The sequence below is a fragment of the Nomascus leucogenys genome, chromosome 14 (assembly GCF_006542625.1).
Source record: "Nomascus leucogenys isolate Asia chromosome 14, Asia_NLE_v1, whole genome shotgun sequence".
NCBI lineage: Eukaryota > Metazoa > Chordata > Mammalia > Primates > Hylobatidae > Nomascus > Nomascus leucogenys.
In genome coordinates, this window is record NC_044394.1 from 28,687,781 (window position 1) to 28,713,671 (window position 25,891).

Genomic DNA, 25,891 nt, shown 5'->3' on the forward strand with positions numbered 1-25,891 from the left:
AATACGATGAAGGCAGGGCTTTATTTTATTTTTTTCCTGCTGTATCACCCAGTTTGGGACAGGGCTTGGTGCACAGTGGGTATATAAAAATCTGTTTTAAGAAAGCAGAGGCCAGGCGTGGTGGCTCACGCTTGTAATTCCAGCACTTTAGGAGGCCAAGTGGGTGGATCACTTGGGTCCAGGAGTTCGAGACCAGCCTGGCCAACATGGCAAAACCCCGTCTCTACTAAAAATACAAAAATTAGCCAGGTGTGGTGGTGGGCACCTGTAACCCTAGCTACTTGGGGAGGCTGAGGCAGGGAGAATTGCTTGAAGCCGGGAGGCAGAGGTTGGAGTGAGCTGAGATCACACTGCTGCACTCCAGCCTGGGCGACAGAACGAAACTCTGTCTCAAAAAAAAAAAAAAAAAAAAAAAAGTAGATAAAATTTGAGGACAAAACATTAAAGAATACTTATATAAGAGTAATTCTGAAAGTGGGGGTGACAGACAGAATAACACAGTTCAGTGATGTAGAGTTTTGCTGTTCTGATTTGCTATAGGGCAGTGCTTAGAGAAAACAGAGAAGGGAATGGAACATAGGTTTATTAACCAGTGGTCTCTAAAGTGCGGTAGCACAGCAGGGTGTGGTGGCTCAACACTTGTAATCCCAGCACTTTGGGAGGCTGAGGCAGGAGGATTGCTTGAGAGCAGGAGTTTGAGACCAGCCTGGGAAATCTAGTGAGATGGCATCTCTACTGAAAATGAAAAAAATTAGCCAGGAATGGTGGTGTGTATCTGTAGTCCCAGCTACTCAGGAGGTAGAGGTGGAAGAATTGCTTGAGCCTGGGAGGTTGAGGCTGTGGTGAGCTGTGATTGCACCACTGCAGTCCAGCCTGGGCAACAGAGCAAGACCCTGTCTTAAACAAAAAAAAACTGGTAGCACAAGATGATCCATTGCAACGAAGGGCCAAAGTGTTAAGAGTTATGTTGAGCTTATAACCTTAGAGACATAATAAGTGGACTTTCACCAGTGCCCTCAGTCTGGGTCAGATGGGAAGAGTGAAGTGGGACACTCAAATGTTAGAAGTAATTAATCCTAGCACTTTGGGAGGCCAAGGTGGACGGATCACGAGGTCAGGAGATCGAGATCATCCTGACCAACATGGTGAAACCCCATCTCTACTAAAAATACAAAAATTAGCTGGGCATGGTGGCGGGTGCTTGTAATCCCAGCTACTTGGGAGGCTGAGGCAGGAGAATGGCATGAACCTGGAAGGTGGAGCTTGCAGTGAGCCGAGATTGTGCCACCGCACTCCAGCCTGGCAACAGTGAGACTCCGCCTCAAAAAAAAAAAAAGAAGTAATTACATACTTACATTATTATTTATTCCTACCCTGCTTTACATGTACTTGAAGACTTTTACATGAGGGAAGTAAGCAAAGGTTGCAAGAGGATAACCTAGTAAAAGAACTCTGATGTCTGAATGGCTGCCCTTCATGTCTTGCTTCATTACCCTAACATTTTAGATAAAGGGAAATTTAATTCCTTGAACAAATTAAGTAGCATTTAAATATAACGATTACTTTGATAAATAAAATAAATAAAAATAAGCCATAAAGATTATCTTTCTTGAGAATGCATTTAGGAGACCTAAATACAACTTTTTCTCCTCCTTGACCAGAATACTGACATTCCCTTAATACAACTGAGTAAGTAAAAGTGTTCTAGTAGCCATGGCAAAATAACAGTTCTGCTTGAACAGCAAACACCCAACTGATCATTTAAATTGCCTGAATTTTTAAAACTTGAATTTGATAGAAAATGAGCCAGGTTTTTCCCTGTTAGAAGAAATTGTTTTTACCTGTTAGAAGAAAATGCAGGCAACTTTGGGAAGGGCGTGAAACTTTTATGGTTACAAAGCCACTATTTAAATAGTCTAACATGCAACTTACAGGTGCCAACTCCCTAGCAAGGCTTAACTTAGAAAAGGCCTCAATTATTCAACCACTAACAAAAAGTTCCTTTATTAATAAGAGATGCTTTTCAAAAAGAACCAGAGACTTTAAAGTGTTACATTAAATGCAAACTTTTCATCTATTTCAAATGAGTATTTTTGGAGTGTGGAATAGAGTTGTCCACAGTTTTCACTTCTGGTTTCTCATTCTCGATTATGCAAAAATGAACCCACAGAGACAAATTCAAATATCTATTTTGAAAAGTATTTACTTAGTTTAAATAAATTAATTGCAAATAAAAATTAAGCTACAATATATAGCCTGAATAGAAATGACTAGAACAAATACAACACAGGACTTGCTTTCTTGCATTAGTCACAAAGCATGTGACAATCTAGAAAACTTCAAAATCAATTATATTTCTTTGAAAAAAGGGGTAACAGCAGTTACTGATACATCACAACTAATAAACTTATAATGCAAGTTTCCTGACATGCATTTCCTGAGTGAACCCAAATGATCATTTTTTAAAACAATGAAGTTTTGACAGTTGAAGTAAAATAAAATAGTTCATGGCTTCTAAGCAACAAGTTTTGTTTTTTAAAAACAAAAAGAAAATTCGGAACAGTTTTGTAATAGGATAAATTAAAGCTCTGCTACCACACATAAAACTTTGCTACAGTCAATTAAGTATTATACAACTTTTCAAACTAAAGGAAAACAAATCAAAATATTAAAAGAAGATACTGTCTAATCTAAAAGTGTACTGGTCTCTACAAGTGTCAAAGATTTGATGTAGTGCAACTGTCTATACTTGTGGTGCCTTTGAAAAAAAGGGGGGAAGGAGGGGAGAGAAGAAACTTGTTCTTGCTTCTGGAAGCAAAAGACATATTGGAATTAGAGAATAAACAGACCATGCAGTGCGTCACTCCACGCTGCAGTCATTGGTGCTCATCTGCCAACCAAACATTTGCTTAAGTCTCACTGTGGCAATCTCCTTAGGATGCAAACCCAGAGTTAAGGCTGGTCTGATAAAAACGGGGGCACTATTGTCATTCAACCCTTTAGATCTCTAGATTTCCTAATGCCTGAATAAGGCCAAATACAGAATAATTAATTAAGCATTTCTTTTTCCAAAAGCAAATCAAGTCACTCTCCTTTCTTGCTAATTTATACTTTTTCTTATGGGAATGATTTTTGTCTAGAAACAGTGAACAGATGAACCACAGTTTATATCCAAAAAATAAACTTGCCAAATGCTGCTGATACTAAAAACAGATTAGTTATCATGGGAGAAAAATAGATAATCTAGATTAAATTGCATATTCAAAGGAGCATATAAAATGTTTCTTAGCATTAAGTTTTTGTTATAGTACTATGCTCGAGAGAAACATTAAGAAAAAATCTTTCCTGATTATCTTCAATGTGGTTAAAAACAAACACCTTTCACACAATGGTAATTAATATGAATTTGGTCTTACAAATTACAAAGTAGTCTAATTTACCAAATTCCATATTTAGATTGGGGTGGGAGAGAGGCTCTCTTGTCCTTCTTCCTAACTTTGCAAATCCTTGAGCTAGGTTGCTCACTAAGCTACCATTCACACCAAGGGTGTGACACCATCGTTACCATGCTACTCTATCAAGAACATTCTAAGGTATTTTCTATAATAAAGATAAATAGAAAAAAGTTAATATACACGTCGCTATATTTTACAATGTTTGCAACAAACTGTAAACTAACATAGTTTGAACCAACAGTACCCTCAGTTATACAAAACAATTTCAGCACTGAGGATGGGTGATTCAAAAACACTAAAAGGAAGGCATCAAATTAGACTATGTCTTTTTCTCCTCAAAATATATTTTCAAAACTCAGAATTCAGAAGACTGATACTTTCAGAAATTCCTTTGCTTGAGTTTCCCAGATTTTTGCTCAGAAATTGCTACTATTTATTATAAATGTTTTAAAAAATTCTTCATCTTAATGCAAATGACCAGAGCAGAAAAACTGTGACGTGGACAACAGGTTCGAAAACCCAACTCACTTAGCTTATAAATTTATAATGTAGTCCTGCAGGACAATGGTCTGTTAGTCTAGAGGTCCTTGAAAAATAAGTCTGATGTAGCCTTGTTCACCAGCCAACTGATGTGCACAAAAGGGACAGGCTGCATGAAAAGTATGAGTACCATGAGGAAGCGGGATCTGGGACCAATAGGCAGTTGTCTTTTCTGAACATACATGCCCACACGGGCTAAACGCATGGGTTGGAGGGCCGGCGTCCACATAAAATCCAGCTTCACATCCAAGCCACAGAGGAACATAGGGACCGACAGACCTACACATAGGACATTCACGATCTTTTCCATCACGTTCTTCTTTGTTTCCCCAGTTATGATAGCCATGTACATGGCCGCAGTTTAGATATACCCATGGTTGTTTTTCATCTACAACATCTTTCCTCTTCATACTAGGAAATGCTAGTGTGTTGAACCCTACAGGGCACTGAGGTCGTGCTGCATTGATTTCCTGTCTTAAAGCTTCTAAATGCTTCACGGTAGGAGTGTGGGAAAGGCCTTCTGCAGTACGCCATAGCAATGTTGCACCACAGAGGTCAATTAACGAGCCATCTTGTAACTGATTGGTTTCAATTTCCACCTACAGGAGACAAGAGTTGAAAAACATATTTACCACTCTGTTTTGGATTTTTACATAAGTGTTTTGGTTTTAAGTACTCCTTACTCAAGAAATGAGATTTCCTAGGATTTTCACTAAATATTCAAGAAACTGACAGTAGTTATGAAAAACGTAAGTTTGAAAATCAAGGATAAAATATCAAACATTAACACATTTCTTTTTAGCCTTATGGTAAAGACAACTTGTGATTAAAACATCTGGCTAATCAATAAGTCTAATATTTTTAATGAGGTAAATATGGTCAAAGATCTACAGATGGCAACAGAAAAGATCAGAGAGAGTGCTGTTTAGTTTAAGAAAGCTTAGGTTTTAAAATATATTAACATGATATGACAGAAGAATGAACTTCTAGAGTTTACTAAAATGCTCTTGTTGCCCAGGCTGGAGTGCAATGGCGCGATCTCGGCTCACTGCAACCTCTGCCTCCCAGGTTCAAGCTATTCTCCTGCCTCAGCCTCCTGAGTAGCTGGGATTACAGGCATGCACCACCATGCCTGGGTTATTTTGTATTTTTAGTAGAGACAGGGTTTCTCCATGTGGGTCAGGCTGGTCTCAAACTCCTGACCTCAGGTGATCCATCTGCCTTGGCATCCCAAAATGCTGGGATTACAGGTGTGGGCCACCGCGCCGGCTACTAAATGAAATATTAAGATACTGTCCTCTAGTATAGAATTTGGTAGTCAGTGTTTGATAGTATTCTGTGTTGGCAATAGATTTAAGAGTTTTCTGGAATGTATGTAATGCATTCAGTTCAACTCATCCTATGTGTTTATTGTAGCTAATTAAGAAAATACCATTCAGTATTTACCATTTTTCCTCTCTGCTGAGCTGATCTGGTTTCACGTAGGCTAAATACATTTCCACACACCGATATTTCTCTCCATATTCCAGGCTTGGAGTCTTCTGTGAACCCATTGCGTGGATGCATCACAAGAACACCATTAGTGGTCAAGCCATCCATCTGCCCATCTGATGTCTTCCATTTGGCAGCCTTCTCCTAGTAGAAATAATAGTAGTGAGCTTCCAATTACTTGTAATTTGGAATGAAAGCTAGTATAAAAGAAAGCATCATTTAGAAAAAAAGCTTATTACCCCAAGAAAGATGTTTTTTGATGAGTCAAATCCTGCGGCATAAATCCGTGCTGTAAAGGGAGGATTCCGTTCACATATGATTCTGCAGGCAAATCTTGATATAGTACTTTGTACTGACTGTGTATCAGAATTACTTTGACTTCCAGGAACTGTGTCAGTTACTACAAAATCAATGGGGCTTTCAGTCGACCGGCCAATCTGAGGGAAAAAAAAAATATCTATAAACCCATTCAAAGAACACAGTGAAAAATCCACAAGAAGGGCACAATAAGGAGAAAACATTAGGCCTCTGAAATTTCTAAAGTTGAAGTTTACCATACTTAACGTTGGGGGCATCTATACTCTTGAAAACTAATGAGTCAGACTGTCTCTGATGAAGTAATCACTTAGAGCATGGAATTAAATGAGAACTTACAACAATATACGAAACCCTTAGGGAATGAAGAGTTCAAGAATGGCTGAGATTTCTAGATGGCTACAGATTTTAATTTTAACCCTTTTGGATGGAAATATGTGTATCATGTAGGTTTTTTCTCTTCAGAGATATTTAAAGAGATATTCTACCTTATTTAACAGAATATAGTGAACATATATAAGTAAATCTTTTAGGATGACTGCAGAACATTACACTATAAATACCACTTACATTAAGCTGAAATGCAGTGATGTCTTCAGGTGCTATAAGAGGTATACAAGACTGCTGGTGCTTATGTCAAGGGCTTACATAGCCTTGCTTTGAGGTCTTATGTATACTTCATATATTTTCTTGTTTCTTTTCTGTCAGGTTGTCAGCTATCATCACTCCTTGTTTTTGGTCATGCTTGTCTCCAGCAACAAGCCCCTCTTTTAACTGGCTACTCTTACTCTGTTATGGGTTGAGAAATCAAATAACCTACTTCAGAGAAAAGTATTTCAAAAGGTTCTGGTGAGAGCCTAAGGGATTCTCTAGGGAGAATAGAAAAGGAATTTCACTGCATCAACTTTGTGGCATTTATTTTATATATATATACTCTTCTTGGTTCTTAGGGATATTTCAGAGAGACAAGGTTCCTAGATAAGAGTTCTGGATGGGTGAGGTGTCAGAGATTAAAAATATCTTCAGAGGTACTAGCTAGTAAATAAGTTAATTTCATTTTGAAAGTTGAAAAGAAAAAAGGAAATCAATGGGGAGATGACAAAAGTGACAAGTGTCACAGGGCTTTAAAGCAAACATTTGGAAATGATCAGTTCATGAATGTATTTGTTATAAAGTAGTACCATAAAATTGAAGAACGTGGGTACTGAGAAAAAATATTGACCCTCTACAAAGATAAAGGCTCTTAAAAGTCATTCTTTACATATTTTAGCCTCAAGTTCCTCATATCAGCACACTTTCAAATAAACCTCTGTAGTGTTTCTGTCCAATCGTCAAGTATAAGGTCTTTTTACTTAGATTGGATAGTTTTAGAGGGAAACTAGTTAACAAATATACGATTGGATATTCCTTTTCTTTATTCTTAAAAATAAAGATATCTTAAATGGGCTCAGATCTTTGAAACTAAAAATATTTCCCCAAATAAAAAGGCTCTTTAAAAGCTAAAAGATACAGGCCAAGGATTGAACTAATATTCAGAATCAACAGAAGTAGCACTTAATTGGAAAGAGACTGTTCCAGAGAGCTGACATTTCAGCTGGGTCTTGGAAGAGAATATTTAAGACACCGAAGCAATATTTGTAATGACAATGAGAAGGAAGAAACTTAAGTATCTATAAAGAGAAAAAAACCACCATGAATGTGATCAGATGCCAAAATATGATTTTTTTTTTTTTTTGAGACGGAGTCTCGCTCTGTCGCCTGGGGTGGAGTGCAGTGGCACGATCTCGGCTCACTGCAAGCTCCGCCTCCTGGGTTCACGCCATTCTCCTGCCTCAGCCTCTCCGAGTAGCTGGGACTGCAGGCGCCCGCCACCACGCCCGGCTAATTTTTTGTATTTTTAGTAGAGACGGGGTTTCACCGTGGTCTCGATCTCCTGACCTCGTGATCCGCCCGCCTTGGCCTCCCAAAGTGCTGGGATTACAAGCGTGAGCCACCGCGCCCGGCAAATATGATTGTTAATAATTCTTCCCCTGCTATTATTAGCATTAAAAATACAGCTCTTTTGTTACTCTCCCTTACCCTCCTGAGAAAACTCAATGGTTCCTTATAGCTTATCCAAAATTTGTAGTTTATTATTTCTGATAATAGTTAGAAACTGACTCAAGATTTGCCTCCCATCTACCAATCCAGCCGAATTTCCTGCTATTTGTGTATACTAGCTACAATAGCTTATTCGTCAATCTTTTACCACACTGTGTACTACTTCTTCGCCATCTCTTTTGCTAGAATGCTTTTCTACTGGTTGCTGGCAAAAATCCTACTTTACCTGATAAAAAGATCTACATGAAAAGGCACCAGTGTAAAGTCTTTTCTCCATCCTTCTTCAACACAATCAATGTGCTTAAGATTTAGAGGGTCAGTACAGCACCTAGGCATGTAATCAGCTTGTAATGTCTCCCTTATGTACTTCATAGTGACAAACAATGCATAGAGTTGGAGTTGGAATATCTGATGACTTGAACAAATGTTCTTGTTCAGTTTACAGGGTAGACAATCCTAGAATGTTTCCAATACAATTCCTCAAAGACTGGCTAGTTTATCAAGGTAGTTTCTGATACATCACAGTCTTTTTGATGCAGAAATGTTTGGATTTTCCTAAGGTATAATACCTGTACACAGGGCATAATCAGTTTATGATACTGGGAAAAATTCTCTACTTTATGAAAAAGACAAAACCCAAACTATTAAAACTTATTTAAGGGCCTTCATTAGATGGTGAGGACATTGTTTCAGAATTCAGGATGCCTGGTTTAATTTCAGTTTTGCCCCCAAGTAACTCTATCATCTTTAACTCACAAGATTTCAGTTAACTTCATCTACAAAAGATAAGCGGTAAACAAATAAATCTAAGGTACTTTCTGAAGCTAAAATTCTAGCCTGTGACTAAATATCCTGGAGATACACAGACACACACACACACACACACACATATATTTATCTATATTTTATTAAAGAGATGAAGTCTCACTATGTTGCCCATGCTGGCCTCAAGCTATCCTTCCACCTCAGCCCCCTGAGTAACTGAGACTACAGGCCTAGTAGCATCTTGATTTTAAAAAAAGCTAAGCTCATTCATTTTCACTGCTTGTCAGTGAAACAAAATGTGAAGAATCATCCTAAAGCTTTGTGTTAGGTTTTTCTTGGATCTAAACATTAATCTTCATTAAAGATGTTATTTATTTTTGGTAAAAGCGAGGAAAACATAATAAATGCCCACATTCTAATATTAACTAGAGAAAAGAAATTCAGTATCTCATCTCATTAAAAGGGTTAGGCAGAGGGAGTGACTTCAAAGAAATATTTCACTATTGACTGAAATTAAATATATTTCTAGGCCTTTTCACTTTTATTTGCCTTGTAAAATAAAGAAAAATGGAAAAGTCATGTGACAATAATTATAAAAGCAACATTATCAGGCAATTTATGTTCTACTTAAGTTTGTTTTTAAAAAGCCTAAGCTTCGGAGAGCTCAATATTAAGGGAGAAGATCAAGGATTCTATTTACATCTTTGGAATTGACTGTCCTAAAATCTATCAGTTTATAAAAATATCAGCACTGGATTGGTACAAGAAGAGAAAAATACTTTTATTGCATGAGTAGCATTGACCAAATACGTGCTGAGAAAAAGGTTTGATTTCACATAGATAATACAAATAGTTAGCAAGTGCCTGGATTGTTTATTGCCTAGAGAGGAAGGTGGGAGGTAGTGGTAGAAAAAGTCATAAATGTGTGCAGAATATTTATTGTTTTCTTTTTTGGATAATAGCTACTATTCACTAAGTGTTTTTACTAAGTGCCTGGCACAGCGCTGAGTACTCTACATGTACTAGATCATTTAAGCCTCTTAACAGTCATAGGGGAGAGTCTATTATCTGCACTTTACAGAGGAGGAAACTCAGTCATATAATGGCTATGTAATATTTACCAGTAATTCTTATTCTGGAGCCCATCTCAACCATGCTATACTGACTTCTATTTATAAGGGTTAGCAATCAATCTATATTTTAATAAAATACAATATAAGAATCTGATAATCCTTTATCTGACCTCAGCAAAAGTCACCAACAATAGATTTTTAACTTTTTTGTTTTTTAAGAAAAAAATTTTTAGATGTTAAAATACCTGAAACATATCGGTGTTGCTGTCATGAGTATATTCAACCACCACAGTCTGGGCCCGAGATAAAGTATATGATATGCTATGCTGGTCCTTGTTGCTTATTGCCTAAGAATGAAAAAGTTAATAGCAAAAATTAGTAGGCAGGTCAATCCAATCAGATAATCTTTTTATTAAAAAAAGGGAAAACTATTTATCAAATACATGACATATTTATACATTTTCCCCCTGAAATTTAGAGAGGTTAATAACTCCTGTCAGTTGTGACAGTAGTTTCTTGGGTTGAATGGGGTACCGAAGAATATTTAGAAGCAGTTACAGAGTAAAAACATAATTTTCTTTCTGTTTTTTTTTTAAAGACGGAGTCTTGCTCTGTCGCCTAGGCTGGAGTGCAATCTCTGTTCACTGCAACCTCCACCTCCCAGGTTCAAGTGATTCTCCTGCCTCAGCCTCCCAAACAGCTGGGACTACAGGTGCACGCTGCCACGCCTGGCTAATTTTTTTTGTATTTTTAGTAGAGATGGCATTTTACCATGTTGCCCAGGCTGGTCTTGAACTCCTGAGCTAAGGCAATCCGCCTGCCTCAGCCTCCTAAAGTGCTAGGATTACAGGCGTGAGCCACCGCGCCTGGCCCATAATTTTCTTTTATCAAACTACTAGACTCCCTTATTAAGTATTTTAAATTATAAAATAATCAAAACCAAATCCCACATAGAAAACAACAGTACTGCTCTGATAAGAAGAAAATGCAAAATCTTGCAAAATAAGAGGAATCTTATTTTTGAAGTCATTCAGAGAGCTATAAAGTTCACTCATAAGCCAAATTAACTGGTTTTCTAACCATTTTGTGACTCTACAGATGACAAATGCTTGCCATATGCTGGGTGAGATACAGAAAAATGCATTTGGGATTTGGTCCCAGGAGATAAAAGAAAAAAATAAAAAACAAAAGAAAGATTCATAGAATGATTAAACATTACCAAAGGAAAGGGATGTAATGCTTATGACGGTACTTCTGATTTATCTCAAACTAAAAACATCGCTAAAAAGAACTTTTCAGTTTTGTTTTCAAGTGTTTTCTATGTATATGAGTTGAAGATAATATCAAAGGAGGGGAAAAATCTAGTCATCACACAAAGGAAGTAGAAATGGGCTGCATAAAAATAAAACAGACACAAAGACAGAAGAGAATAATTACAAACAGCAAAGAAGCTAAATGAAAAAATCCTTCTTAATTAGAAGTTTGGCATCATAAGCTTTTACTTGGTTTCAATTTGCAACTAATCTGTAATAGATAAAGCCTTAAAACGACAGCTTTAAGACTGTCAAATTTCCAAATATACAAAGAGAATACAGAAATACCCTATTTCCAAATATAGAAAGAGACTATACTAACGACTCAGCTTTATCAAAGCTTAATATTGCCACTTTTGCTTCTGATTTTTTTTTTTTTTTTTTGAGACAGAGTCTCGCTCTGTCACCTAGGTTGGAGTGCAGTGGCACTATCTCGGCTCGCTGTAACCTCCGCCTCCCACGTTCAAGTGATTCTCCTGCCTCAGCCTCCTGAGTAGCTGGGATTACAGGTGCATGCCACCACACCCGGCTAATTTTTGTATTTTCAGTAGAGACGGGGTTTTGCCATGTTGGCCAGGCTAGTCTCGAACTCCTGACCTCGTGATCCGCCCACCTTGGCCTCCCAAAGTGCTGGGATTACAGGTGTGAGCCATTGTGCCTGGCCTGCTTCTGATTTTTTTAAGGAATTAAACTACAGATACAATTGAGGCTGCCTACATGTCTCTCACAGTTCCCTTTTCTCCACAGAGGTATCCAACCTCAAGAATGCAGTGTAGATCATTTACATGCATGTTTTACATATTTCTTTCTATACATTTAGGTATTCATAAATACTATATAATTGTTTTACAGGTTTTAAACATATATATACACACATATATATATACACACACACACACACACACACACACACATATATGTTTTAAGAGACCAGGTTTCACTATGTTGCAGAGGCTGAAGTGCAGTGGCTATTTACAGGCAGGAAAATGGCACACTACAGCCTTAAACTCCTGCGCTCAAGTGATCTTCCTGCCTCTGCCTCCCAAGGAGCTGGGACTAACAGACATGTGCCACTGTGCCCTGTTAAACAGCTGACTTTTCAATGAAATAATTACTCAGTATTTTGAAAATTAATTCTTAGTGGCTAAAGAGATTTTAAAACATTGGTTTTTATGTGCTTTGAAATTGTAATCTTTGTTTGTTAGTTATTAAACCTACTCTAAGACTGAGAATAAAAACTATGTCAAGTTACGTTTGAGTCTCACTGGACTAGAACGCAGGGTTTTAACTACTCATCCCAGATGACTGCCAGACTAAACGCTTAATTTTCATCATGACCTCACAAATACATTCCTCCAAAATTTAAAGAGGAAGAGTCAATCTTTTTTTTTTTTTTTAATTGAGACAGGGTCTCACTCTGTCACTCAGGCTGCAGTACAGTGGCATGATCTCAGCTCACTGCAGCCTCTGCCTCCCGGGCTCAAGTGATCCTCCCGCTTCAGACTGCCAAGTAGCTGGGACCTCAAGGCATGCCACCATGCTTGGCTAATTTTTTGTATTTTTGGTGGAGATGGAGTTTCACTATGTTGCCCAGGCTGGTCTCGAACTCCTGAGCTCAAGTGATCCGCCCACCTTGGCCTCTCAAGTACTGGGATTATAGGTGTGAGCTACTGCATCCAGCCAAAAGTCAATCTGTGATCCCTAAGATTCTTACTGCCTAGTAAAGATGAAAGATGAAAAAGAGATAACAATGAAAACATGATGGCATGGCAGAGTAAAATAGGAAGAAAAGTACAGAATACGGTATTACAGAGGCAGGGATTAGAAATATTTTCCCTGATAGTGGTTTTCAAACAGAGGTAGTATTAGCAGTCTAAGGGGCATGTGAAAATATTTTGTGCATTTTTTGGCTGTTACAAGGATTTGTAGGCTCAAATGGCATTTTGTGGGTGAAGGACCCACAAATGTCCTGTAGTATGTGGGAAAGTCCTGAACAATGAAAAAGTGGCACACCCAAAATGTCAAGAGCACTCCTGGGGGAGATACTGTAAGAAGCTCCTCAGATTCAATCAATCTGAGGTTTACTTCCACCACCTGCTTAGTATATTCCTTCTCGCCAAAGGAGCAAAAAGAAACTGTCCCTTTTCTGCACTAACTGGCTCCCAAATAGTAACAGAGGAGTCCTAGTCAAGGCCTAAGGATTCTTTCACAAATCAAACTGGATATAAAACAAAGCTGAAAAGCCAATTACCTTCAGACACTGAAGCTGCGACCTAAAACCACATCATATGCCAATTTTTCTGTCTCTTGTTTATTTAACTTACAGAGATATGCTTCAGATGGTATAATATTAATGTACATCCTAGGGCTACTTAGCTAAAGATACAGGTACTTCCAGGAGTCAAAGAACTCTAATTTTTCTTATTTGCTCATTACAATATCAAATTCTTTATAACACAAAGTCAGTGTTATAAAATTGGAGGCAGACGAATTCACAGAAAATATAAAGATGTGAAATTCCCCCTCCTTGTCTGTCACTCTAGGAAAAGCCCAAGTATCCTGAAATGGTGGTCCAGCTTCTGGAAATTTTCTTAGATGAAAAGGGGGCTAGAAGCATGAAATAGGCTAGGGGGTTGAGAAGTTATATTGTAGATGCAATTGGATATTGCCTTCATAGCTTTGATTCAACTTTATAATTATTGAGGTCTACTTTGTACAAGGTACTATGCTAAAATATATGAAGTTATAAACCAAAAATGCATACAACCAATACACAGAATCTTAAGTAAAGACCCTTAGTTTAAAAATTACCTCATCCAAACATGCTTCTAATACCTGAATACACATATTATACATCACATTTTTCATCCAGCCCAGGGAGACCCCTCTAGTAACAGAGTGGGAACTTCCCACTTCTCAGGGCAGACAGCTGCATAATTCTAAGTACTAGATAAAGCCCTGTCCCCCATCCCACCTCTTTCAATAAGGAAAGAGAATGTTTCCTTCTAATTTCCACCCACTGATCCTGGTTTGTCATTTTTTTTTTTAAAGTCCAATTCCCCTTCCATATGGCAGCTCTTCAAATACCATGTCTCCAAAGTCTCTTCTCCAATCCAAACAAAAGGCAATTTCTGAAATAGAAATGTGAGGGGAATGCTAGAGAATATAAACAACACATAAAAGTCTTTCAATTTTTCCAAGTTAATTTATGTAGCCTTTTTTTTTTTTTTTTTTTTTTTTTTTTACCTTTGCAGCCTGAGGAGTACAAGCAATATGCACAGTGCTGGGCTTCACCCCATTTGCCTTAGGTCTTTTAAACAAAGCAAACCTACTTTTCCTCCTTCCTCTATCGCCATTTGGGAGAGACCCATTATACCTGATGGGGGAAAAAAAGTATAGGTGATCTCTTGCAAGAACTGCACAATTATAAAACAAATGTTTGACTTTGCCTTACAGAATCAATTCCCAACTAATTATCTATTAACATATTATAATTATTTAAAATTCCTTTGAGCAACTGTTGATCTCCATACCAGGTGCCAGTGTGTGAAACAAAATGAGATTCTTTTTCTGGCTTCATTCCAAGTCACAGAGAACCTTTTGGATTATATACAGATTCGAGTTATCTCTATTTTTTTCCTTCCCTCTTTTATGGAACATAATTAAGAGCTGATTAATGGCATGTCTGACTCCTTATGACTCATTCTGTTTTTTTAAGGTGAATCGTTTGCATGTGCTAATATAACCTTTAAAAAGTACAGTATGTATTTTTTAAAACACAATCTCCTTTAATTGTGAACCAAACACTTTAAATAGCTGAACTTTTGAAATACGGAATTTTTAGATTTGTTAAGTCTTAGCTACCTGAATGTACAAATGCACTCTCATTATGTTAGCAGAACCTGTCCAACAGACATGTTTGCTAAGTAGTAAACATACTTTTGTTGTTCAGATCTTACGACCATTTCTCCATAACACGTACACACACACACACACACACACACACACACACATCCTAAAGGTAAGCAAGTACTAAACCAATGGAAAAAAGTTAAAAACAAAATAAAAATATTTGGGTGTTTACTATGTACCAGGCACTATTGAATGCTATCCCATACACACCACCTCACTAAATCTACCCTTGCAAAAATTCTACCAGATTGAAATCATTGTCCCCATTTTTATACATTAGGAAACAGACTCAGAAGAATTATATTCTGAAGTGACACTGGCAAAGCCAGAATTTGAATTTAAGTATGTTTGTCATGTGGTTATGTCATTCTTTACTGCCTCACTGAGGCATGAGCAGTAGCTTAATAATAATCTTTCCTCATTCACTGTCCACCTCCCCTGCCCCCGCCCCCTGACAAATCTTGGGTTTGATGATCTACCATATGTAGTTGGTCAATCTAGGGGGAAAGGAAGCAGGGAACAGGGACAGTTTTGAGGCTGGAGGAGGAAGTGATTATAAAATGGCCTGTAATTGTGGCTGGCAAGGAAGAATGTTTTAAAGCTGAGAAGAGAGTTTACTCAGTGACTGCCATATGTAGAAACTACATTGACCCTTTATAAAAAATAAGACACTTTGTATTGGAGAAAGCCCTTGGTAATGTTGCTAGCTTGCTGTAAGTCCAAAGTACAGCCCCTTAGCTAATAATTATTTTAGCTATTCTAGGCTTTGTGTTGCCACCAGACCCTCTGTCAATTCCTCACTGCCCCTTCACTACTGTCCTCTGAGTTGCATGACTCATCCCACTTCTGGATCTCGCTCTTTAGTCCCACACTGCGTTCCTGTAGTTCAAAGCTCTTTTCTAAGTAGCAACAGCATGAAACCTTGTCCAGCTTCACTTCTAGAGGGTTGAGAAGAAAAATTATCTGCATTTTAAGACACCAAGTACCAGACACAGAGACAATCACTGTTGCTAATGATTAACTGAGGAACCTATAGGCTAAGACTGGCAGTTTAAAACCCTAAGCTAAATTTTAAACTATTCTTCAAATGACTCTCAAATTTCCTGCTAGAAGAATTTAATCTGGAAAAGTTTTTGGTAGTTAAGAGTTGTTTGTCATTGATACCATTAAAATCTATGTGATTTGAAGTTCTAACACTGTAGTTACTATGCTAAATTTATGATCTTTTGAAGTTTTGTTTCTGAGAAAAGAATTTTAAGTCTCAAAGGGCCTTAGATGATCTTGTCTGTCATTTTTACAGACAAGGAAACTAAGGCCCAGGATGGTTCAGTGACTTGCCCAAGGTCACACAGCTAGCAGTGCTGGAACAAGCACTGGATTCTAGGATTCCTAACACCAGTCAAGCTCATATGATCTCCCCAGTTTCTCTTACTCTCTCATCTGAAACAACGCATTCTCACTTTAACAACCTGACTCTCAAACATACTGCAATATCTAGAGTTGCTTTTTAGGCAAAAGGAGAGAAACAGCAGGGGGAAAATAAAATTAGCAATTTTCTTATTTCTTATTTTTTTCGAGATGGAGTCTTGCTCTGTTGCTCAGGTTGGAGTGCAGTGGCGCTGATCTCGGCTCACTGCAACCTCCTCCTCCCAGGTTCAAGTGATTCTCCTGCCTCAGCCTCCCAAGTAGCTGGGATTATAGACATGCACTACCATGCCCAGCTAATTTTTGTATTTTTAGTGAAGATGGGGTTTCACCATGTTGGCCAGGCTTGTCGCGAACTCCTGAGCTCAGGTGATCCGCCCACCTAGGCCTCCCAAAGTGCTGGGATTACAGGTATAAGCCACTGCACCTGGCCTAAAATGAGCAATTTTCTAGTTTCTGAGATCTCTAGTTAAGAAAGGCTAATACTGTGTCTCCATTTTGATAGTTATGGCAAGTTTAAGTGGAATAAATTGAAATAATTTGGAATAACAGAATCATCTATTCCTCAATCTTCAGATTCTATTTCTGTGAGTTACATGGATGAAATTATGTTAGGAGCTAAGAAGTAGCTAGGTCCTGGGCTTCAGAGGCATTATGCTGTCACCATACACATATACAACTCCTTTAACCCAAATGTACAGCACAAAGCAATAACGACTGTAGAGGGGCAAAAGAATAAATGAAGACTAACCTACATGAAATGACTTAAAGCAGGGAAGGGAAAGGGAATTTTTGGTAAAGTCAGCTGAGGCAAAACATGGGATAGGGAAGACAAATGGAATGACTGTGACAATGGACAAATACATTTTTCATTTCATTTCGGTTTTCTTTTTTTGAGACAGAGTCTCACTCTGTTGCCCAGGCTGGAGTGCAGTGGCGTGATCTCAGCTCACTGCAACCTCTGCCTCCAGGATTCAAGCAATTTTCCTGCCTCAATCTCCCAAGTAACTGGGATTACAGGCATGCACCACCACGCCCGGCTAATTTTTGTGTTTTTAGTAGAGATGGGGTTTCACCATGTTGGCCAGGCTGGTCTCGAATTCCTGGCCTCAGGTAATCTGCCTGCCTCGGCCTCCCAAAGTGCTGAGATTACAGGCGTGAGCCACCACGCCTGGACTTTCCATTTCATCTTTAAGAAACTGCCCTTTCTGTGGGTAAGGGTGAGACAAAGCTTTTGTCATATTTGAGTGCTTTTAAAAGATGGCATGAATATGAGAATTAAAAGAGTTTCTTTATTTGGTAACATTACCTGTAGCTTTAAATTCTTTTTGGAAGCAGGTAAGATATAAATTCCAAAAAAAAAGTACTTTTAGCCTAGATGCCAAAGTTAGCATATATTATTAAACTGTGTGTCATCAAATGGAGAAACCTTACCCTAAGACAATGAGTTCACCATATTTTACTGGTGCTTTAGATGGATGATTTTCTTGATCAGGAGAAAACATGAGCTTGGCTGTCTTTCTCAAATCTTTGTTCACTGGTCAAGAGCCTTGGGACACCTTTTGCATTATTTCCTAGAGGGGAAAAGTTTTCATTAATAATGTGAACAATTCGTTTCAGTTTAAATAAAGATGTTATTTTCCAGCAGTCCTCTTGAACACAATATTATGCAAAACATCACATGGTATATACATTTTATGGGACATTTTGCCCAATAATGATTATATATTTTATAAAACTGTTTAAAGGAGTCAGAAATGCAAATTTGAAGACTTCCACTTATAGAAGCATAGAGCAGATATACTTTTCCCTTTTATTTCTGCTAAGTATAACTAAAGACCCTGGACGTTATATACAAAACATGAGAAGACTGTGAAAAGTGGAGAGAAGGCAGACTAAGTAAGGGACCTCAGGACCCATGGAATGACATGGTGGTGTAAATTCTCTGGGTTTTCTTTTTGCCTAATATATCCCAGACTTGGAGCTAAAGAAGGCAGCAACCTGGAAATGCCAACTGGCACAGACAAAAAGAGCCACAACAAAAGCTTGCTCTCTCTAGCCAAAGAAACAAGAAAGGGACAGCCTGGCAAGACAGAAAACTTTTGACAGTAACTGCTCCACTCCAGCCAAACCCAGAAAACAGTTTTGCCCCCATCACCACCCACACCAACAAAAACTAAGTGACGAGCCTTGACTTCCAGCTCATCAACTATAGTGAGGAGCTCCAATGCCCTATTGGGGCAATGTCAAAGTAGGCCAACTAGGGAGCCAGGACTTTCACCCTGATGGCTGGGCATGCCCCAACACCTACCTCAGTGGTGTCAGCTAGACTTCCACCCCCACCCAGCAATAGCAAGAAGGATCCTCTTCCTGAGGCGTCAGTAGAGGCTGAGTAGGGATCCTTGACTTCTATGTCCACCTGGCAGTAATGAGGCACCCCCTATGACCTTGCCAAAGCAGTGTCAATAAAAGCCAGTGGAAACAGAAGGGTTAGATGATATATAAAGTCTAGGAACACAACATGAAAATATCTAGTTTTAACAGAAAATCACTCATCCTAGCAAGAACAAGATTTAAAACAATGCAAAAGATAGGCTGGGTGCAGTGGTTCACGCCTGTAATCCCAGCACTTTGGAAGGTCGAGGCAGGAGGATCACTTGAGGTTGGGAGTTTGAGACCAGCCTGACCAACATGGAGAAACCTCGTCTCTACTAAAAATACAAAATTAGCCGGGCGTGGTGGCACATGCCTGTAATCCCAGCTACTCAGGAGGCTGAGGCAGGAGAATCACTTGAACCCGGGAGGTGGAGGTTGCAGTGAGCTGAGATCGCGCCACTGCACTCCAGCCTGGGCAACAAGAGCCAAACTCCATCTCAAAACAAAAACAAAAATAATGCAAAAGATAATCAAGCAGGTGCCAAAACTTAGATGACAGAATTACCTGACAAAGATTTAAAAGCAGCTATGATAGAACTGAACCGTGGAAATTACTCTATCTGAACAATAGAGAGAAAATAGGAAAAACAAAATGAAACAAAAAACAGAACCTTATGGACCCGTGAGACTACAGCAAAATCTAACGTGTGTCACTGGACACACATGTCAAAAAGACAGAAGAAAGAGTAAAGCTGAAAAAGTACTTAAAGAGGCTGGGCGCAGTGGCTCACGCTGGTAATTCCAGCACTTTGGGAGGCTGAGGTGGGCGGATCACTTGAGGTCAGGAGTTCGAGACCAGCTTGGGCAACGTGGTGAAACCCCGTCTCTACTAAAAATACAAAAATTAGCCAGGCGTGGTGGTGTGCCTTGTAGTCCCAGCTACTTGGGAGGCTAAAGCAGGAGTAATCGCTTGAACCCAGGAGGCGGAGGTTGCAGTGAGCCAAAATCACGCCACTGCACTCCAGCCTGGGAGACAGAGTGAGACTCCGTCTCAAGAAAAAAAAAAAAGGAAAAACAAAAAAAAAGAAAATATCCTGGAAGCAGAGAGAGAGAGAACACTGCATTTATAGGAGAAAAACAATTAGACTGACAGTGGAATTCTCATCAGAAACCATAGAACCCAGAAGATAGTGGCATAATATTTTTCAGATGCTGACAAAAATGGAAGGGAAGTCAAGACATTCTCAGATGAGGAAAAATTGAGAGAATTTGTTACCAGCAGATCCACTATAAATAAAGAATGGCTAGAGGAAATCAACTAAACAGAAAATAAATAAATAAAAGAACCTTAAAATATCAGAGAAGATGTAAAAACATGGTAGCAAAAATATGAGTAAATACAATAAACTTTCCTTCTCTTGAATTTTCTAAATTTTGTCTGATGGTGAAAGTGAAAACTATAATACAGTTAGATGTAGTTCCAAATGTGTGTAAAGAAAATAGTTCAGAAAGGCCAAGGTGGGAAGATCACTTGAGGTCAGGAGTGCAAGACCAGCCTGGCCAACATGGTGAAACCCCATCTCCACTGAGAATACAAAAATTAGCAGAGCATGGTGGCGTGTGCCTGTAGTCCCAGCTACTCAGGAGGCTGAGGCAGGAGGATCACTTGAACCTGGAGACAGAGGTTGCAGTGAGCCCAGATCGCACCACTGCACTCCAGCCTGGGTGACAGAGCAAGACTCCATCTCAAAATATATATATGTATATAAATTTGACACAAGTATAACAAAAAATTAACACTTCTGATCAGCCGGAAAAATCACTACAACAAATAATCCCCAAAATATTATCATGTCTATTTCATCCTCAGTTTAATGGGATCAAGTATTTCCTGTATTTATTTCTCTCCCTAGTTCCTGATAGATCTGTTACAAAGGTTTCACAGCAAAACTCCTACTAGCTAGCCCATAAAAGTCTCCTCATTTTATACCTCCACCAACAGGTTTCATAGGAATCTCACGAATGAAAAAGGTCTACTTGTCTTTTTCTACAGTACAGTGAAATACGGCCTGTGCAGTGGCACTTTTGGTGAAAAGGCAACAGGGAATGTATGTAGCCCAATGAATAAGAACATGTCAAAGGAAAAGACAATGAATAAAACAAATCATCCTGACCCCTACTAATCCCTTGGAAGTGACATACACATTTAGACCAGTCATTCACACTAACACACAACTACTATCATCAATACATTCAAAAAATTATTTTAAAAATGCTTCAGAAATATTTTAAGAAAAACATTTCCATCATTCAAATACACTAAAAACACCTCTCGTCACCCTAGATATATTTGCTTTTGCTGAAGAGATTTTAATTCATTACAGTATTTAAAAGGTTACAGAAACCAATATATTGCTATTTCACCATAATTGTGATACATTTGAGTTGTGAGGCAATCAGATTCCTTATTTAGAAAAAAAAACTTATGCTAAGCTAACTAAAACCTTCAATGTAAAAACTGAAGTTTCAACAACAATTAAATCAACCAAAGAATAATTTTGGTTCCATATAATAAGATCTTCTGATATACATGAAATCATACTTCAGTGTATAAACATGTATTCATGCCCTCTCATTTCCCCTCTAAGAAGCATTTCATTTTAAAAAGTTACACAGAAGCTTAACTAGAGGCATTAGCTGTGCTTTTTCTGTTTAGACAATTAAGGAACTGACATCAAACATGAAAACAATGCTTTGACACATTTCTGACCAAGAACAAAAATAATTAAAAATTTAATAACAATTAAATTTAAATTAATTTTAAATTAAATTAAATTTTAATAATGTTGCTTTGTTTTGAATTCCTATTTAGAGTTACTATTTAAAGGATATAATGGTTTTCTATTTATAGTAGCAAAAAATTTCCTTTAAAATAAGCTTATTCATTTAAAGGAGTCAATTTAAATTGTTTTAAATAGAATTAGTAAGTGCACAGATATGGCAAACATCTGAAAGTGTAAATGCCCATATTTGGCTGACATTAGTATATCACATGGCTGGCAAGTATTAGCCTGTATTCCAGTTCTAGCTGTCTTTGAACAAAGCAATCTGTTTCCTCATCTCTGAAAATGATGGGACTAAACTAGAATAAAGGGAATTTGGGAGCTGGAAAAAATATAAGTGACCATCTGGTCCTGACATAAGAATTTACAAGTAACATGCCTAACACTATAGATTTAGTTCTACTGCCTCTATAGCAAAAGGAACAATTTTTTTGCTTAGACAAGAAACTAAAAACCAAGAGTAGAGCTGGCATATACCCTCCATATACTTTCTAGAGCCCTTGGTCAAATTAGCCAAGAAAAACAATGTTATTTCCAATCAGACATATTCTTACTCTGCTTAGATCCCTTAGAAGGCCTTATCTGGGGATATTTTATCAGTGACATCAAAGTTTCAATCACAGGAACACATTCAATCTTGGCTTCTACTTCTGTATTTGATAATCTAAAACCCAAAATAAGACACTTTTGTAGTACCAGTTATTTATATACATAAATGACCCAAGATAAAGTTTTTAAAATTTAAAAATGGCATATAATCAATCAATATACAACTGGCATTATTAAACTGCAAATAAAATGTGCTATGACAGCTATTCTTCCTGGAACTTTTTTTTATGTGTTCTCTGAAAAAAGATTCATGATCTTCCCAAAGGTTTATACTCTTTAACAAAGCCCAGTACCTAGACAGTGCTTTCCTACTCACTCTCTTTATATATTCTCTCTATATTTTAAAATCTGAGTAAAAGAATTCTTCAAAATGAATTCCTAGGCTGGGCATGGTGGCTTATGCCCGTAATCCCAGCAGTTTGGGAGGCCAAGGTGAGAGGATCACTTGAGGCCAGGAGTTCAAGACCAGCCTGCACAACTCCTGTCTCTACAAAAGAAAAAAAAAAAAGTAAAAACAGAAAAAATTAGCCAAATGTCATGGCATGCACCTATAGCCCCAGCTACTCAGAAAGCTGAGGTGGGAGGATCACTCGGGCCCAGGAGCTCGAGGCTGCAGTGAGCTCTGATCCTCCAGCCTGGGTGACGGAGAGAAACTCTGTCTCCAAAAAAAAAAAAAAAAAAAAATTCCTGAAGTCATGTACTTCAGAACTTTAAATGAGCATGTACATAAAAAACATCCAAGTGTCTCAATTACTGGCTCCATTTGTTGGTCTTCAATTAAGTTAGTTTGACCTCATGTATTCAGCCCTATCCCAATGTTATCTAGCACCAAGAACATGAAATAGCACCACTAATTCTACTGAAGACTAGAAGAAATGCTAGAGAAAATCTTCCTAATAAAACTGTCCTCTGTTTTATCTATTACTTTGAAACTTCGCTTGATACTCGAAAGCATGTTGCTCTCATTAGCAGGAACTAAACTTCCAGAGTTAAAAAAAATTTTTTTTAAATAAATATATTCTGGAATAGTGTTATTTTCTTTGTGGGCTGAGAGAACATGAAAAGTTACTCATAAAATATATATTTATTAGGAACAGTATTATTAATTTGACTGTTAAACATTCTAATCATTTCTTCTTTAAGGGCCAGTGAAATACAATTATTTTCATATCAAATCTTCCCAAAGGAAAGACTTTCTATGATATCTGTCAGTTTCACCTAAAGAAGAAAAACTGAGAAATCAATCTTTGTCTCTCAACATAACAAATGTTTTCTTTCATTATTTACATCACACACAGCCTTTTGCTTACTACCTACTAAACACAAGTACAAAATTCCTGCCCTAAAAAAAAAAGCAAAACAAATACTAAGCAAGAGACAAAACAAATCTTATGCAGATTGTTTACACAATCTTCTGAGCACTTCTATTTTAGTGGGCAAGTGGGTAGGCATAATGGGGTACTGAGAAAAAAAGGAAAATGTTTTAAAACATGAAAATGTTATAACATTTCTTTATGATGAAAAACAATGTGGACTGCATATATTATCTCAGATAAAACAGATTTCCACCTATACTAGAGTTTCCTTGTGGCTGATTTCAAAAGGATGACTCAAACAGAAAGAACTGCTTTTGTATGTTTGCGGTGGAACCATTTTATGAAACCAATTCAGCTGATGACTGGAGTTTAATTCATAGCAGTTTCTTGATAAGAGTGAAAATTTAATCACCTTCTTCATTCTTTTGCAACCAGCAGGAGTAGCACGCAGCATTTTTAAATAAAAGGAGAAATAATGGTGTGCAGTAGTAGTTGGAGGTTACTACTTTCTGCTAGTGTCTTTTAGCTTCTCAACACAGCAGTGGAGGAAGTGAAGTCTATGTTCCCCTTCCCAAGATACAGGACACCACCTGTGCAAATTCCCACCCTCCTCTCTTAGAGAAGCCAAATAGCATGCTGATAGTCTATCACCTACAGGGATAACTTATTTCATCCTGATGGAAAAGGAGTTAACATCTTTCCTAGGGACAGTATTTGTTCCTTTAAACTGGGGCTTCTCAACTTGGGCATTACTGATATTTTGATATTGTGGGGTACTGGCCTGTGCACTGTAGGGGGTTCAGCAGTATCTCTGGCCTTTCTGTTCTACCTAGCTGCCAGTAGAACATTCTAGTTGTGACTTTAAAAATGCCTCAACTTCCTATCTCCCCACTACTCATTCCCCTACGTTGTGAGAACCACTGCTCTAATCCTCAAGACAACATACTTTGTTCTTTGGATGGAAATTTCCCCTTTCTTGGGCATACTTCTTGGCACACAGTAAAGTACTTAATGTTTGCTTACTAACATTATACTGATACTGATAATAAAAGGTTATTTATACTAAGACTTGTGTTAGTAAAGGCCGTGGCTTTGAAGGTGGGTGTAGTTTCAGTATTTTACTAGAATTGATAAGAGGGGCTGAGAGTGAGAATGAGAATCTTGCCTTGATGGCAATTAATTATTAATGTTTCTGTGCATTTAAAATATTTTAATATTGTGGCTACCTCTCTCAAATGATTGAAGGAAAGCGACTAGAGCTAGAGTGGCCACGGAAGTAGCTCTAAGGCTAGTGCTGGGTAGCCTGCTGTTTAGAGAAAGGCAAATCTTTGGAGGCTAGATAAGTATCTTCTGGACTAAGGGGCCCATATTTAGAAAAATTAAAAGCAGGTTTTGGCAAGCATGGGAGAATTCTTTTAGGTCAGCAGACGGTGTCAATTTGAATCAACCTTGGGGTAAGGTCTATCTTGAACTTGCATAGAATGGTAATTAGCCAAATGCTTTCACGTAAAGATTATTTTATTTGACCCCCATAATAGCCCTGTGAATTGGGTAGGAAAGTCTGAACTCTATTTTCCAGATAAGGGAACTGAGTAGGTCAGAAAAGCCCAGTGACTGAAGGCCAAAGAACTCTGGCAGAGCTAGGACTGAGATCCACATGTTAACTCAACATACATTACCCCATTTAGTTTCTATTACAACTATAAAGTACAATCATTTATCCCCATTTTATAAATGGAGAAACTGAAGCTACCAGAGGTAAGGTGGTCCAGGTTTTCTGATGTCATTACTCCACACCCCAGACAAGGTAGAATGGGGCTAATTCCTAAACAGACTAAAAGACCCTATTATAGGACCATTTAGAAGACTAGAACGTATTCACATGTAAAATAAACCCTAAGAAAGTTATACTTCAGCATAGATTAGTAACAACTATTCAACTATGACTAGTGCTTTCTGAGATTATTTGAACCTTTGTCACTTCCTCAATGTTCATTGTATCTGTCAACCATTTCCTGGTAGTGACCAACAACAAATATTTCAGTAAATAAAGTGGACTTTGTGTGCTTATTTTAAAAATGAGGACAGAAAGGAACCTCAGGGTGGAAAATCAGGGTATTTCACAAAGGTAAATTCCTGGTACTACCAGGAAGAAAAACATACACATTAGAAGTGAGTCCAGACAGTTCAGGGACAGGGTCACGTGCTCCCTGATTGTGGAAGGACAGCTGTTTATATAGTCTTGCAACCTTACCCACAAATAATCACTTAATTTCCCACACCTAGAAAATATATTTTTAAACACACAACTAAGAACCCAAACAGTTCTACTGTCTCTGCCCATTCTTAGCTTGTATT

The 25,891-nt window shown here is 38.0% G+C and overlaps 1 protein-coding gene across 2 annotated transcripts in view; it reads right to left on the reverse strand.

Moving 5' to 3' along the window:
- Positions 1 to 2,175: 2,175 nt before the first annotated feature.
- The window catches only part of PELI1 (pellino E3 ubiquitin protein ligase 1), a 60,829-nt gene continuing 37,113 nt past the window's right edge, over positions 2,176 to 25,891 (reverse strand). The window contains exons 2-7 of one of the 2 annotated variants that reach the window (XM_003262453.3): positions 17,824 to 17,963; positions 14,299 to 14,428; positions 9,985 to 10,086; positions 5,726 to 5,923; positions 5,442 to 5,630; positions 2,176 to 4,594 (exon numbers count right to left, since the gene is read on the reverse strand). In XM_003262453.3, the coding sequence (XP_003262501.1) occupies positions 4,028 to 4,594; positions 5,442 to 5,630; positions 5,726 to 5,923; positions 9,985 to 10,086; positions 14,299 to 14,428; positions 17,824 to 17,894 (1,257 nt within the window). In that variant the 5' untranslated portion in view covers positions 17,895 to 17,963 and the 3' untranslated portion in view covers positions 2,176 to 4,027. Of the gene's footprint in view, positions 4,595 to 5,441; positions 5,631 to 5,725; positions 5,924 to 9,984; positions 10,087 to 14,139; positions 14,273 to 14,298; positions 14,429 to 17,823; positions 17,964 to 25,891 lie in introns of those variants that run through there. The other variant, XM_030827285.1, reaches the window with a different exon arrangement.